This window comes from Zea mays, chromosome 5 (assembly GCF_902167145.1).
Source record: "Zea mays cultivar B73 chromosome 5, Zm-B73-REFERENCE-NAM-5.0, whole genome shotgun sequence".
NCBI lineage: Eukaryota > Viridiplantae > Streptophyta > Magnoliopsida > Poales > Poaceae > Zea > Zea mays.
Window position 1 is genome coordinate 58,752,458 of NC_050100.1, and position 15,678 is coordinate 58,768,135.

The following is a 15,678-nucleotide window of genomic DNA, read 5'->3' on the forward strand; positions in this document are numbered from 1 at the left end:
CACTAAGACCTCGAAGGAGTGAAACCACTCCTCCGAGGCCTCAGGGGCTACACCCGGCGGGTGCGCTCGCGCGCACCCACCGGAACAAAATGCAACCGAGAAAGGCTGGTCCCCTTGCAAAAAAGTGCGACGAAAGCCTCCAAGCGAGTGATAACACTCCCTTCGAGGCTCGGGGGATACTGTCGGGGACCATAATTAGGGGTACCCTCAAGACGCCTAATTCTCAGCTGGTAACCCCCATCAGCATAAAGCTGCAGAGGCCTAATGGGTGCGATTAAGTCAGGGATCAGTCCATACGAGCGACTCGATCACGCCTCGCTCGAGCCTAGCCTCGGGCAAGGGCAGCCGACCCCGAGGGATTTCCGTCTCGCCCGAGGCCCCCCTTTAACGGCGGACACATCTCCGGCTCGCCCGAGGCCTTGCCTTCTCTCAGAAGCAACCCTGACTAAATCGCCGCACCGACCGACCGAGTCGCAGGAGCATTTAACGCAAAGGTGGCCTGACACCTTTATCCTGACGCGCGCCCCCCGGCAGAGCCGAAGTGACCGCCGTCACTTCGCCGCTCCACTGACCGGTCTGACAGAAGGAAAGCGCCGCCTGCGCCACTCCGACTGCAGTGCCACTTGACAGAGTGAGACTGACAGGCAGTCAGGCCCCGCCAAAGGCGCCATAGGAAACTCCGCTCCGCCCGACCCAGGGCTCGGACTCGGGCTAAGCCCCGGAAGACGGCGAACTCCGCTCCGCCCGACCCAGGGCTCGGACTCGGGCTCAGCCCCGGAAGACGGCGAACTCCGCTCCGCCCGACCCAGGGCTCGGACTCGGGCTAAGCCCCGGAAGACGGCGAACTCCGCTCTGCCCGACCCAGGGCTCGGACTCGGGCTAAGCCCCGGAAGACGGCGAACTCCGCTCCGCCCGACCCAGGGCTCGGACTCGGGCTAAGCCCCGGAAGACGGCGAACTCCGCTCCGCCCGACCCAGGGCTCGGACTCGGGCTAAGCCCCGGAAGACGGTGAACTCCGCTCCGCCCGACCCAGGGCTCGGACTCGGGCTCAGCCCCAGAAGATGACGAACTCCGCTTCGCCCGACCCCAGGGCTCGGACTCCGCCCAGTCCTCTGCCGAACAATCTCCGCCTCGCCCGACCCAGGGGCTCGGGCTCGGCCTCGGCCATGGAAGACAGACTCGACCTCGGCTTCGGAGGAGCCTCCACGTCGCCCGACCTAGGGCACAGGCCCGCCACGCCAACAGGAAGCGCCATCATCACCCTGCCCCGAGCCGACTCGGGCCGCAGAGAACAAGACCGGTGTCCCATCTGGCTCGCTCCGCCAGATAGGCAATGATGGCGCCCCGCTAGCCCTGTGACGACGGCGGCTCTCAGTTCCCTTACGGAAGCAGGGGGACGTCAGCAAGGACTCAACCGCCCCGACAGCTGTCCCTCCGCCAGGCTCCGTTGCTCCTCCGACAGCCACGACATCACACCAACAGGGTGCCAAGATCTCTCCGGCTGCCACATTGGCATGTACTTAGGGCGCTAGCTCTCCCTCCGCTAGACACGTAGCACTCTGCTACACCCCCATTGTACACCTGGATCCTCTCCTTACGCCTATAAAAGGAAGGACCAGGGCCTTCTTAGAGAAGGTTGGCCGCGCGGGGACGAGGACGGGACAGGCGCTCTCTTGGGGCCGCTCGCTTCCCTCACCCGCGTGGACGCTTGTAACCCCCTACTGCAAGCGCACCCGACCTGGGCGCGGGACGAACACTAAGGCCGCAGGATTTCCACCTCTCTCACGCCCGTCTCCGGCCACCTCGCTTTCCCCCCTTCGCGCTCGCCCACGCGCTCGACCCATCTGGGCTGGGGCACGCGGCACACTCACTCGTCGGCTTAGGGACCCCCCGGTCTCGAAACGCCGACAGTAATCAACATCTTTTGGGTGATCCTATTGAGTTAGGAACTCAAGTTAGAACAAGAGAATTTGAAGTGGAAGAGTGGCATTAACAGGTTAGAAAAATAGAAGGTATTGGTCCTAACCTTGATGTAAGCAGCATAATGACCCTCTTTTAAGCTTATGACAAAGTTATCCTCATCCCAAAGAGCGCCACTAATGTCCTTCAGTTTGCAAACCTTGACCCACCTAGACCTCCACTTACGAAGGTGATTGTACACTTGTTGGCCTGTTACTTCTTGGCCACAGAACTCAGAGACATTTTTAGCAACAGATTTAAGGTGGATTTCCTTAAAACCCTTGTCAGTCTTAACCCCATTTCCTATCAAGTCAACAAAACGATGGAGAACAAACCCAGCCATTACAACAGTCCACCTAAGAGCAGGCCTAGCCCCCTGACCAGTAACCTCAGAGACCATGTCAGCCATTGCTGGAACAAGTAAAAGATTAGGGGGGAGATAGAGATTAGGGGGAAGATAGTAGAAGTAGAAGAAAATAGCAGAAGTAGCATAGAAGTAATATAGATATATAGTAGAAGTAGCATAGAAGAGTAACAAAATTGCAGTTTTAACATATTAAAGTAATGACATAGACAATGGTAAAGTAATGACATAGGAAAGTTCATCATTGCTAGTCGACAATGGTATCAGAATGTAAGTAATGTAATCATTGCAACTAAGCACATCACATAAAGGAACTTAGCACAAAGAAAGTGAGTTCAAAATTGCAAATAGTTCATCATTGCTAGTAGACAATGTTCTCAGCCAGCAACTTAGCACAAAGAAAGTGAGTTAAAAATTGTAGATAGTTCATCATTGCTAATAGACAATGTTCTCAGCCAACTTAGCACAATACATAATGACCACTATCCCCTATGTGAGGCCCTATTCTACCACATTTTGTTTAGCCCAATTGTCCCTGGTAGCAGATCAGGCAACATTGTCCATGACAAGGTCATGGGGAGCTTCCTCATGAACTTGATTTGCAGCCCATGTTTCTTCCAGTGGAATATGTTCATCATTCCCATGACGAAGAATCCAGTTGTGGAGGATACAATAGGCTAGGACTAGCTTTACTTGTGTCTTGTATGGATGGAAAGGTTTGTTGTATAATATTTTGAATCTATTCTTCAAAGCACCAAAGGACCTCTCTATTGTCACCCTTAGTGATGAATGTCTAAGGTTGAAGAGCTCTTTGGGGTTCTGTGGATTCCTCCCCCCATATTCACTCAAGTGGTACCATGTGGCACGATAAGGGGGGTAAAAACCAAGGTCTGACAGCATAACCAGCATCCACAAGGTAAAATTCACCTAACATCATATATCATATATTAGGGCATTGTAGACCAATATTAGGGGATACCAAGGAAACTAGTTTTTACCTTGGGGCACTTTTAGACCATCTTCTCTCTCAAGGGCATCAACAAGGATAAGGGCATCATGTGCTGATCCCTCCCAGCCAACAAGAACATATGTAAACCTTAGATCAAAGTCTATAGCAGCTAAGATGTTCTATGTTGTGGTTTGTTTCCTACCAAGGAAGGCAGCCCTATGATTTCTAGGAACTCTTGTTAGCACATGAGTGCCATCAATGGCACCAATACAGTCCTACACATTAGGGCAAACATTTGTTACTACAAACCCAACATGAAAAGTAGTGGTGTGTTTGGATTTGGCTGACCTTGAAATATGGGTACCATCTGTGGCTATCTCTAATTTTGGTTGGTGTAGCAGTTGAAGGTGGCAAGATCATTTCATTCCTCAGTTCACCAACAACATACAATACTTCCTTGAAGTATCTGCTGATGGTCTCAATAGACCTTCGAAAGGTCATGTGTATAACTCTAAACTGATGAGGACATCACTTCTATACATACAATGAATGGACCGATAACACGATCGCGTGCACGACAGCTAAATCTCTAGGTACGTTCTACCCTAGTCAATTGTGTTTCAGAGCTTACGCTTGGGGCCATGGATGTTTTGATGATTAGGAACCTTGGAGAGGACCAGCAAGGACTTGGGAAAGGCCTAGGTGTTGAGGAGGAGCAACAAGGCCGCCACAACAGGAAGGAGATCAAATCCGACTCGGCTGCGACTCCATCTCAGGTTCCAGGACCAGTCTGCACTAAAATGGACGCCCAAGATGCATCCGGACTCCGATTGCAACGGACTTGATATGGTTGGAAAGATAAGGAGATTATCTAACCAACCGAACTGGTTCCACCCTAAAATTCGTCCGGAGTCAACGGGAATCATCGAAACAAGTCAACGTTCAGATTCTGTTTTGGTGCTGCGACACCGTCTGTTGGGTCGTTGGGCCGTGTATCGCCTCAGAGCCCATTAGGGGCGAGTCTAGGGGTCACGCACGCCCTAATACTCTATTTATTCAGCAGTCGCCGCCACATTAGGGTTGGGTTTTGCTTAAGTTTAGATCTGTCAAGAACAGTCGCTGTATATCGATTTGTGAGACCCCAACTTGTGAGCTTAATCATTCATCCGCAATATTTAGATTGTGTTCTTTCTTGTTCTTGTTTGTGTCTTCAATTCTCAGGCAGGAATTAGCCCTCGTGGCGAGGTCAATCGCGCAGTGCATGGTTGATAACCAGAGGAGAAGTGGTGCTGCGATTGCGGGGTTCCAGTCGTGTTGGTTGGAAGCCGGATCGTCTGTGTGACATCTCCACCAAATCGATAGTTACCTTCACCTGATGGAAGATCGGGCACCCCCGTTCCTAGATTTAAAGCCATATTTGGGAAAAGAAGATGAGCTTGAGTCGAGTGAGACTCCACTTCAAGAGGGGGAGGATGATGAGGACATGGATGTGTTTCCCTCTAAGATACCCCCTGGATTACCACTTGAGTTGCCTCCAGATTTTCGGGTTAGTCCCACCTTTAACATTTCAGATTTGAAGCCATATATTGGTGATGAAGATGAGATCGAGTCGAGGATGACTCCAATTCAAGAGGAGGAGGATGATGAGGACATCACTTCTATACATACAATGAATGGACTGATAACACGATCGCGTGCACGACAGCTAAATCTCCATGTACGTTCTACCCTAGTCAATTGTGTTTCAGAGCTTACGCTTGGGGCCATGGATGTTTTGATGATTAGGAACCTTGGAGAGGACAAGCAAGGACTTGGGAAAGGCCTAGGTGTTGAGGAGGAGGAGCTAGGGCACCACAACAGGAAGGAGATCAAGTCCGACTCGGCTGCGACTCCATCTCGGGTTCGAGGACTAGTCTGCACTAAAATGGACGCCCAAGATGCATCCGGACTCCGATTGCGACAGACTTGATATGGTTGGAAAGATAAAGAGATTATCTAACCAACCCAACTTGTTCCACCCTAAAATTCATCCGGAGTCAACGGGAATCGTCGAAACAAGTCAGCGTTCAGATTCTGTTTTGGTGCTGCGACACCGTCTGTTGGGCCGTTGGGCCGTGTATCGCGTCGGAGCCCATTAGGGGCGAGTCTAGGGGTCATGCACGCACTAATACTCTATTTATTCAGCCGCCGCCGCCACATTAGGGTTGGGTTTTGCTTAAGTTTAGATCTGTCAAGAACAGTCGTCGTAGATCGGTTTGTGAGACCCCAACTTGTGAGCTTAATCATTCATTCGCAATATTATAGATTGTGTTCTTTCTTGTTCTTGCTTGTGTCTTCAATTCTCAGGTAGGAATTATCCCTCATGGCGAGGTCAATCGCACAGTGCACGATTGATAACCAGAGGAGAAGTGGTGCTGCGATTACGGGGTTCTAGTCGTGTTGATTGGAAGCTGGATCGTCTGTGTGACATCTCCACCAAATCGATAGTTACCTTCACCTGACGGAAGATCGGGAACCCCCGTTCCTATCAAGCTAAACCTTTGGTTATGACCTACCACATGTAAAAACATGGCAACCTGCTCCTCTACTGAGCTATGAATGCTATCTCTCAATAGTTGCCTAGTGCGAAAAAGGTCACACAACTGCATAAAAGGGGCTCTTCTCATCCTGAGTAAGTTAACACACTCAACATCAGTGGATTCATAAATGAATCTCAGGTTGTTTTGCCTCTCTTGGTCTCTTTGGTGCATTGGGCCATAAGTGATACACCTCCTAGCATGCAGTCAGTGTCTCAACCATGCATCCAACTAGGCTGACATAACTGCTACAAGGACCACTGCCTTTGCAATTAGCCGACGGCGTGCAATAGCAGTATTCATTGCTAGAGTAATAAAATAGAAAAGATGATATTAGATATCTAAGTTGGCTCAGATGTGTTGTGCTAGTTGCTAAAAAAGGAAATTCATAGAACATTGATATATAGCTCAGAGGCATATTAGCATCATAGAACATTGATCTATAGCTCAGAACATAACAGTTTTAACATAGTGATGTGCTAGTTGCAAATATATGATAACAAATTCTTACACGAGCCACGACTGCGACATACAAGAGATGCGCCACCCAGAGGCATTAAAACATCACATACCATTGATCGATAGCTCAGAGAGTAAGTATGAATATATTCAAAAGTAACCATAGAACTCAGCTCAACATCATCGATCCTAGATAATTAGGACTAAGAAAGGTGCCATGTTGATCCTAGCTAATTAGGATCAAACAAATAGCCTAAACCACGACTGTGACATACAAGAGATGCGCCACCCAGAGGTATTGAAGCATCACATACCAGCTCAAAATTATTTCTTTATACAAATTAAAGCAGCAAATATATACCAGATCATAATAGTATGATCCAACAGAACAAATTAAAGCCAAGAATGTTTTACTGATGATAGTATGAACAGAATTTGTTACAAATTTGTTATACCAGATCATACATATGAATGTTCAAAATAGTTAAATAGAATAACAAATCATGTTTAGACAGTAAAACTTGTAGTATATATTTATTTACAGACTAAGAACTAATCAGGGACTATGATATACATACTAAGATTTAGTAGAGTTAACAAATCATAATAGTATGATCCCACAGAACAAATTAAAGCCAAGAATGTTTTACTGATGTTAGTATGAACAGAATTGTTATACTAGATCATACATATGAATGTTCAAAATAGTTAAATAGAATAACAAATCATGTTTAGACAGTAAAACTTGCAGTATATATTTATTTACAGACTAAGAACTAATCAGGGACTATGATATACAGACTAAGATTTAGTAGAGTTAACAAATCATAATAGTATGATCCCACAGAACAAATTAAAACCAATAATGTTTTACTGATGATAGTATGAACATAATTTGTTACAAATTTGTTATACCAGATCATACATATGAATGTTCAAAATAGTTAAATAGTATAACAAATCATGTTTAGACAGTAAAACTTGCAGTATATATTTATTTACAGACTAAGAACTAATCGGGGACTATGATATACAGACTAAGATTTAGTAGAGTTAACAAATCATAATAGTATGATCCCAAAGAACATAAAAAGCCAAGAATGTTTTACTGATAATAGTATGATCCCACAGAACATAATCAGTAAAACCCTAAAACCCTAATTTTTACTGATGATCCTACAAATCATCTAATCCTAGACATGGAAGTGAAATGGGTGCAGAAGCATGGTACTTTGCAGCAAAACCCTAAAATCATCTGAGGAACACTGACAACATGGTACTTTGCAGCAAAATCCTACACTAGAAGCTATTTTTATATAACAAATTAGCAAACTATACCAGATCTGAGAGGGCTGAAATGGGTGCATGCAAGAGGGAGAGCTCAAATCAGACGAAGAACAGATCTCAGCCAACAACTACCAGATCTCAGAGGAGAGAAATTAGCAAACTATACTAGATCTGAGAGGAGAGAAATTAGCAAACTATACCAGATCAGACGAAGAACAGATCTCAGCCAAGAGCTATTTTTATGCATAAGTACCAGATCTCAGCCAAGAACTACCAATACTACTACAAATCAGAAGAAGAACAGATTACCTGGAAGGAGTGTCACAACAGCGAGAGGGAGGAGACGCGAGAGCTCGAACGCGAGGGAGAGGAGACGCGAGAGCTCGCACGCGGGGGAGACGAGACGCGAGAGCTTGCTCGGGAGGGGGGGGGGAGCTCGAGGGGGGAGAGGAGACGCGAGAGCTTGCTCGCGGGGGAGCTTGACGGGGTGAGATGGGAGGGGAGAGGAGAGGAGACGGCGACGAAACCCTAGTGTGAGGAGAGCTCGAGCGCGACGGTGGCCGAGCGCAGCCTAGCTCGCGTGGAACGTGCCTTTTGGCCGTATCCCACGGGCCTGGCTGATGCCAATATTTTACACGAGTCTGGCCTGACCCAGACTCACATCCAAGCAACCAAATACATGGAGTTGTCTGATTTTTGCATTTGTAGAGTTTTGCATGAGCGCATGCACCCAACCAAACACATGGTATGTGCGCATGTGCATCAGCACTTCACGTGTACCGGATATCATCCTGTATCACCGTATCTATGAGCTCTAGAAAAACCTACACTACTCTCTATTCTAAAATCATATTTCACTATGTAGTGTGTATCCTTCTTCCGATCGCATTTCACTTTGGATTTCCAATCTTATATACTATCGTCCATAGAATCTCCAAGGATTTCAAGTTTGATACCGGGACTATCACGGCATTGGCCATCATCATCGGTCATCGCCAAATCAAGTTCACCCCCTGCGTCGCTGTCCGTGAAAGCATTTGAGCCTCCCGTAGAGCATGAGGAGAACCAGGAGCAGCTTCCCCTGGTCGCTCCACCACCCAGAGAAGCTGTACGGCTTGTCATGGCAAGCGGTGGTCGCCTCCGCCGCCGCGGGCAGCAGCCTCGAGCAGGCGTAGCCAGTGGACAGCCCCACGTTGCCATAAGCACTGGAATGCATGCAGGAACCCATATCTCAGTTAATTTGAGAGGCTTCTGACGAGAATTAAGATAGTTTATGAACTGTGATGTTCGTCGATCGCGTGCATGTGCACCTCACCTGACCACCTCGAAGATCACGTTGAACGTGGAGAAGTTGAGCGGGTCGCCGGCGATCGATCGCCTCTCGGTGACGCAGGCGAGCATCACCGCTGCGGCGTTGCAGGCCAGCGGCGACAGCAGCATGCTGTTCAGCGACAGTCTTCTCTTCTTCTCCGTCCCATCCTTGCGTTCTGCTTCTCCAGCGCCGCTCCTCTTCCTGTCGCTGCCGCTGTCGTGCACGGACAGCAATGTCGCTGACGCCGGGATGCACCTGAGAGAGTCGTCGGTTGGCATGCAAAATCAGTCAGTGATCGAACAGTATGCCGTCGCGTGCAGTTAATAGTTTCGCGCGGTGGAGGAGCGTGTGATGTGACTGACATCATGGCGAGGAACAGCACCAGCACGGCCGGCGCGACGAGGGAGCAGTCGACGGAGTTCTCCCCGGCCTGCCGCACGTTGACGGCCATGAACACGGCGTTGGTGACCTTCTCGCCGGGCGTGAGCCCCGCGAACACCGCGGAGTTCCAGTTCATGCAGCAGAGGAGCGCCGCGGCGGCGGCCGCGACGGCGACCACCGTGGCGGCGAGGGACGCCGCCCGCGGGACGGACGGCAGCAGGTGGCCGAAGCCCGCGGCGGCGGCGCTCCGGTCCACGCTCACGGGCTCGAGCTCCTCGTCGTGCCCTCCTCGCCCCGCGGACACCGCTCTCGCCACCCATCTCGTGGCGCCTACCGCCAGCCTGAGGAACACCGGCAGCAGCGTGCAGCCTGCCAGGATCTGCCCCGCGAGCAACAGCAGCAGGCCCCGGTTCGCGGCGAACACCGCCATGCTCTCGTTCGTCGGGAGCAGGCCGCCGTTGGTGAAGGACGACACGGTGGCGGACACCGAGAAGAGCGCGGCGCCGAGGCGCTTCCTCGCCAGCACGTCGCGCGCGGCCGGGACGGTGGCCACGTACGCGAAGACCAGCACGGAGCCGGCGACGAGGACCGCGGCCATGTAGGCCGAGAGCACGAGCGCTAGGCTTCTGACGGCGCGGCATCTCTCTTTGTGGTTGTCACCGTCGCCGGACGAGTCCTCAGACGACGACGGAGGCGCCTGGCTATTAATATTATTACCCGCCTCTTCGAGGTCCGGCTCGTCGCGGACGGCGGCCGTGACCGACGACGGCCTTATTACCCTGCCGGCGTGATCCTGACGACGAGACTGACCGCGCTGCTGTCGCTGCTGGCGCGACGACTCGAGGACGAGGCCGAGCACGGAGACGAACACCTCGCTGCCCAGGAGCATGAGGAGGGTGAGGACGACGAGCTGGGAGGCGGACAGGTCCTCCATCTCGACGGTGGCCAGCCCGGTGACCGTGACCGCGGACGTGGACATGAAGAGCACGTCGACGTAGCGCGGACGGTACGCCCCCGCGGCGGGGCTGCTTCGCCTGAGCAGCACCAGGGCGAGGAAGCCGAGCAGGTCGATGGCGAGGAAGTAGGACAGGTGGAGCAGAAGCGGGGTGAGGCGGAAGGCGACGAGCCGGAAGACGAGCGCTGACGAGCTGGCGGCGTGCCTCGCGGTGCTGGCCAAGACATGGAGCCGGACAGGCATCGGATCGGATGTGACTAGTGGACGGTGGCAATGAGCAGCGCCTGATGATCTAGCTCTCTGTTACTAGCACTGCAGCCAATGGGTATGTTATGTGTATATATACAACTTGACAGAGCAGTGATCATATGGAAATGTAGCTGCTTTCATTGGCCTGAGGGGATGTTAGTGGCGAGGAGGGCCGACAGATGTGCAGTGCAAGTGTAGTAGCAAGCGGGCATGCATGGCTCGCTCGTCATCGTCAGGCAGCTTTCAGAACTTAATGGCATGCGCGCCTGCAGATCGAGGCACCGCACGGCCACGGCGTGAGATGAACACACGCGAAGCCAAACTGCCACACACGTAGCTACGTACAGAAAAGGCTGGACTGGAAGCCGAAAAGTTCAGTCCAGTCCAGGCTTCTTCCGAGCCTTCGTCTGCGCACGCGTACGTGGTGAGCTTTTGCCCAACCGTCTGCCATGGCGCCGAGGGCAAACGAAACACCACGGCCAGATCAGGCAACAAGCGGCGGGGGAAAGGCACTGACCGGCTGCTCCTAGACGCAGACGCAGGCAGCTAGCAGAGGAGAAGATCGAACGCGCGCGAACACCGCCAAATGAAGGAAGAGAGCAGTGGGGCCTATAGCTACTACGCGCCAGCTGAGACCAGAGCTAGCCTTGTGATAGCGGCATCTCCATGCCCATGGACGCGTTCGAAGAGCATGCTTAGCTAGGGGTTCGGGGGCAGCAGCGATCGAGCGAGAGGAATAGATTCCGTTCAGTCCCGCCTGTGCCTCCACTTGCTGTCGTCGTATGGCCGCATGCGCGCGAGGCGAGTCCTCTGCATTTGGCGTCAGATCGCGAACGCCCTTGCCTGCCTTTGAACACGTCTTGCGTCGGCGGGCGGCGGCGACGGCGACCTGACGACAGCGACTGCTGCTGGCTGCTGAATTCCAGAGCATGCAGCTAGCTGCATGCGATCAGGTTCGTGGCCAGGAACTCGGCAAGGGTTGAGTGGCCTGTGGCGGATGCCATGCTCCCAAGGGACGGTGTGCATGGCGCCCGTGGACATCCCCGGTTCCCTGCCAGCAATGGTACGCATGACAGTTTTACTTTATTCTCTCTCTTCTTGAATATATATATATACTACCATATCATAAGCAGCAACCTAGTATCTAATACGAATATAATGAAACTGATGACGTGAAGCAAACCTCTCTTACTAAGGCTGGTCTTAATTAAAATAGTCCATGTTTATAATAGAACACATGGCACATCCGAGAGTGTCTTTAATACAACTCCATGTTTGAGTACTGTATCCACCTAAACTAAACTAAACTCTTACTACCATATCCATGTATATATAGTCCACCACTCCACAAGCATGGCACACATTCGAGTGTCTTAAAATAGATTTCGTTAAGGTCATGGATCATGACACGGTGGATTTTGTTGCAGGTCGTGCCTTGTGAAAGTCATCAACACGCTTACTAAGAGGGTGTTTGGTTTGAGGATTGAAGTGATCCATCTTCTTCTCACTCCTCACTTTTTTATTTGATTTGTGGAATAGAATTGGTTGATCCATCCAGGGGCGGATCTCCGACCGGGGCTGCCCGGGCTGCAGCCCCGGTCGCGGCCCAGTCAAGCGAAGTGGCCCATCACTGCCGGCCTGCCGCGTCCACGCTACCCTTCAGTCGCCAAGACGCAGACGCTCTCTACCCTGCACTCCTCCAGCTCCAGCCGCCGCCCTCTACCAGCCTCCCTCTACCGGTCTACCCTCCAGGCTCTAGCTCCAGCCGCCGCCCGCCAGCCGGACAGTCGGTGAGCTGCCCGGAGGCCGGAGCGCCGCCGCCCTCTACCAGCCTCCCTCTACCGTCTACCCTCCAGGCTCTAGCTCCAGCCGCCGCCCGCCAGCCGGACAACCGGTGAGCTGCCCATGCCTGGAGGCCGAAGCGCCGCCGCCGCCGCAGCCCGCAGTGCCGCTCGCCCGGACATCGTGCTCGCGGGCTGTCGCTCGCAGCCTCGCATTCGAGACTGACTGTCTTCAGGTTCAGCAGTTAGGAGTGCTCGGAGCCCAGGTCAGCTATCCGTATCATCCCCGCTCACACGGTACACTCGGCCAGCTGGCTTTGGAATCACTCGCACTCGGTGCTTTGGAATCATTCTATGGAATTCTAAATAGGAGTAAACTTTTTCCCGAAAGTGCATATATATATATACACGTAGATGTAAGGTATATGCACGCACACTCACTCGCACTCGAATGCGAGCCCGCGACCACGCCGTTGTCCAGCCGCCGCTCCGTGCTCCCTCCTTTAAGCTTCGCCTTGGTTCCGACGCGCACGCGGTGAACGGTATGTGGAAGATTAGTTTTTTGTTTGGTTTAAAAAAATTTATAGCCTAGCCCTCCTCTTGAATCAATCCTAGATCCGCCACTGGATTCATCACCACCTCATTCCTCATAAGCTAATAATTAGTATATACATGAGGAGTGGGTTGATTCCACCAAAATTGATGGAATAAACTTATGATGCATCATTTCATGAAGCATAGAGTCACCATAAATTTTGAGACGACACGCGCGGCGAAGGGAAGCTCGAAATGCGCTGCGGCTTACTCCATGGATCCGATAGTAACAAGCAGCCCAGTAGGCCTTTTTGGGTAGGCCGTTACTGGGCTTTGGTATTTAGAACTCAAGTGGAACCCAAAAAAAAGAGTTCTAGTTCATCCTATTTCGATCTCATTTTTATTAGCACCTCTATAGGTCAAATTAATGCACTATCGAGTATCAAGACCTGTTTCACGAAGAATTTAATTAATAAACCCAACTTGACCTTGTAGATATTGCCGTGGTCAAAACTAGAGAAGTTCGGCTTCAAAAGGAAGCAGATTTGCGTTGTTGCTAGCTGGAACGGTCAGGGGCACCCTTTTCTAAAAAAACATGTTGGCATGTGTTGCAGAACGTTAAGAGCTAGTTTGATAACCATATTTTATCATAGAATTTTCATTTTTCTAAAGAAACTTAATTCATTTTTATCTTCGAGAAACATGTTTTTTTTTTGAAAAAATGGAGTTCTCAAACTAGCGAAACTGAATAGTCATAGGGCACAATAACGAATGGTACAAATACTTCTCATGCGAGCAGCCCCACACAGCCAGCATCCGAACCCTCAGCCCTCAGATCACACCGTACACTACTACAGCACACCTCTGTACAGGCGGTCTGGTTCGCCACTACACAGGTGGTTCCAGGAACCTCTTGTGGTGCACCGTCTGTGATGTAAAACAACATCACAGGCGGTCAAACCGCCTGTGAAAAACACAGATTACAGGCGGTCCAGTTCAAAGGAACCGCCTGTGATAGACACACATCACAGGCGGTCTAGTTTAAAGGAACCGACTGCATACACTATAAATCACAGACGGTTTTCATTATACAGATTCATATATACATAATTTTCAAACAGGTATAATACACAGAATTTTCAAACAAGTATAAACAGATTCATATATACAGATTATACACAGATTGCATAATACACAGATTGTACACAGATTCATCCACATACACAGATTTACACATATTACAAGTTCCATAACAGGTATAATACACAGATTACAAGTTCCATAACAGGTATAATACACAGATTCATCCACATATCAAGTTCCATCGTCATACACAGAATTATACACATATCAAGTTCCATATACAACTAAACATCTCAAAGTTCCATAGACAACTAAACATCTAAAGTTCCTAACTAAAGACCTAAACACTGTGTGATATTGTGTACAAACTTAGTTCTGGGAATTTTTGCAAATTTCCATTTACATTGTAGAATAGCCCTTGTTGATGAAGAACTTCACGGCGCATAAAGTAAAGCAAGTCTCTTACAACCTTATCAACGCCGACGGAAACCATATCTCTTTCTAACCATTCAGCATTGATCTTGGATTTAGGAACCTGCAATGAAAGCAAAAAGCAAGCGGTGCTAAGAGTAATGTGATGAGCAACAATATAACATAAAAATTGCAACATAGACAATGATAGCGAACTTACATCCTCACGATTGACCATGTAATGGAAGGTGACACGAAACCATTCGCATACATAATAACCGCACAGGACAGTACCCGGAGGTTGTTTGTCACCATATGGAAATAATGATATTGACAAATTAGGCTTGTCCTCTGGATGTTCGCCGCCAAGATCTTTCCAATAAAAACGGTATGCACTGCATATAAGAATAGCATTGTGAGATTAAGAATACATTTGTTAAGTTGTAATAAGTACAAGTGTGCAATAATAATCATACTTCTCTAAAATCTTCAAGAAGTCATTATACGTAGTCTTTTCCATTCTCAGTGAGTCGAAGACCACGACTTTACCATCCTTTGGCCAGATCATGATACAAATGTAGTGGTCACTATATAGACATAGACGAAAACACATGTTAATATCACGATTGCCATAATTTATAGTTCAAAATTAAACCATGTCGATAACTTACTTAAAGTGGTGCGGAGCTATTATTAAGTCCTTGCCATGTTGTACATGATTATACATGGCTCGTCCAATGTATGCCGCCATTACCTTCATTTTCTTTCTCTGATTCTGTTTGACGGCTTTCTCAAATTCAGCATCGTTCAAGTCTTTATATTCTTCTCCATGACTCCGAGCAACTACTTTGTAGCGAGCTTGGGATATCATCAACGGGTCAAGAAACCCCGTTTTAGGTTGTCTCTTCTTATCATCCATGTATTGCATCCTACGTGTAATAGTGTTAATCGTTAGACTCTCGTTTATGTGTGCGTGTACAAAACTAACAAATATGAAAGTTTAGAGGTACTTACAAGCAAAAGAGGGTTAAGTAGTTGGTTTCCATCCTTTGTCGGTGGTACAACGACCAGAGATCGTCAAAGAATAAATGCCGCACAGGATCTATATGATCATTGCTCCAAAATGCATCTTCTGGCACAACAAATGTGAATTCCTCGAGTTTGTATTTGTTGCTAGCCACCATGTACCACTCATGCATTCTAATCTCCGGAGTCGACAACTTAGAAAGTTGCACCGTCGTTAAGAACGGTCTCCCATTCACAAATTTTGGAGGAACATCCTCCTTCTTGTATACCGAGATATTGGTTTTAAGACGTAATGATTCTCGAGTATGAATCATTCCATCTTCTTCCCATACTTCGAAATTGTCTATTTGGG

The 15,678-nt window shown here is 49.4% G+C and overlaps 1 protein-coding gene across 1 annotated transcript; it reads right to left on the reverse strand.

Moving 5' to 3' along the window:
- Nucleotides 1–8,260: 8,260 nt before the first annotated feature.
- Nucleotides 8,261–10,579, reverse strand: LOC103626405 (probable cation transporter HKT9). The gene is made up of 3 exons (XM_008646809.3): nucleotides 9,269–10,579; nucleotides 8,910–9,161; nucleotides 8,261–8,799 (listed from the first exon to the last, which is right to left on the reverse strand). Exons 1-3 carry the CDS (start codon nucleotides 10,483–10,485, stop codon nucleotides 8,601–8,603), a joined length of 1,668 nt encoding a protein of 555 aa, XP_008645031.1. The 5' UTR covers nucleotides 10,486–10,579; the 3' UTR covers nucleotides 8,261–8,600.
- Between the last annotated feature and the right edge of the window lie 5,099 nt (nucleotides 10,580–15,678).

What these genes read in the sequence shown, in the direction of transcription:
- LOC103626405 (XM_008646809.3), bottom strand. Translation starts at nt 10,485, where the DNA reads ATGCCTGTCCGGCTCCATGTCTTGGCCAGCACCGCGAGGCACGCCGCC. An exon ending in GTGCTGTTCCTCGCCATGAT is followed by an intron (nt 9,162 to 9,268) that starts GTCAGTCACATC and finishes CGACTCTCTCAG; the next exon opens with GTGCATCCCGGCGTCAGCGA. An exon ending in GTGATCTTCGAGGTGGTCAG is followed by an intron (nt 8,800 to 8,909) that starts GTGAGGTGCACA and finishes CATGCATTCCAG; the next exon opens with TGCTTATGGCAACGTGGGGC.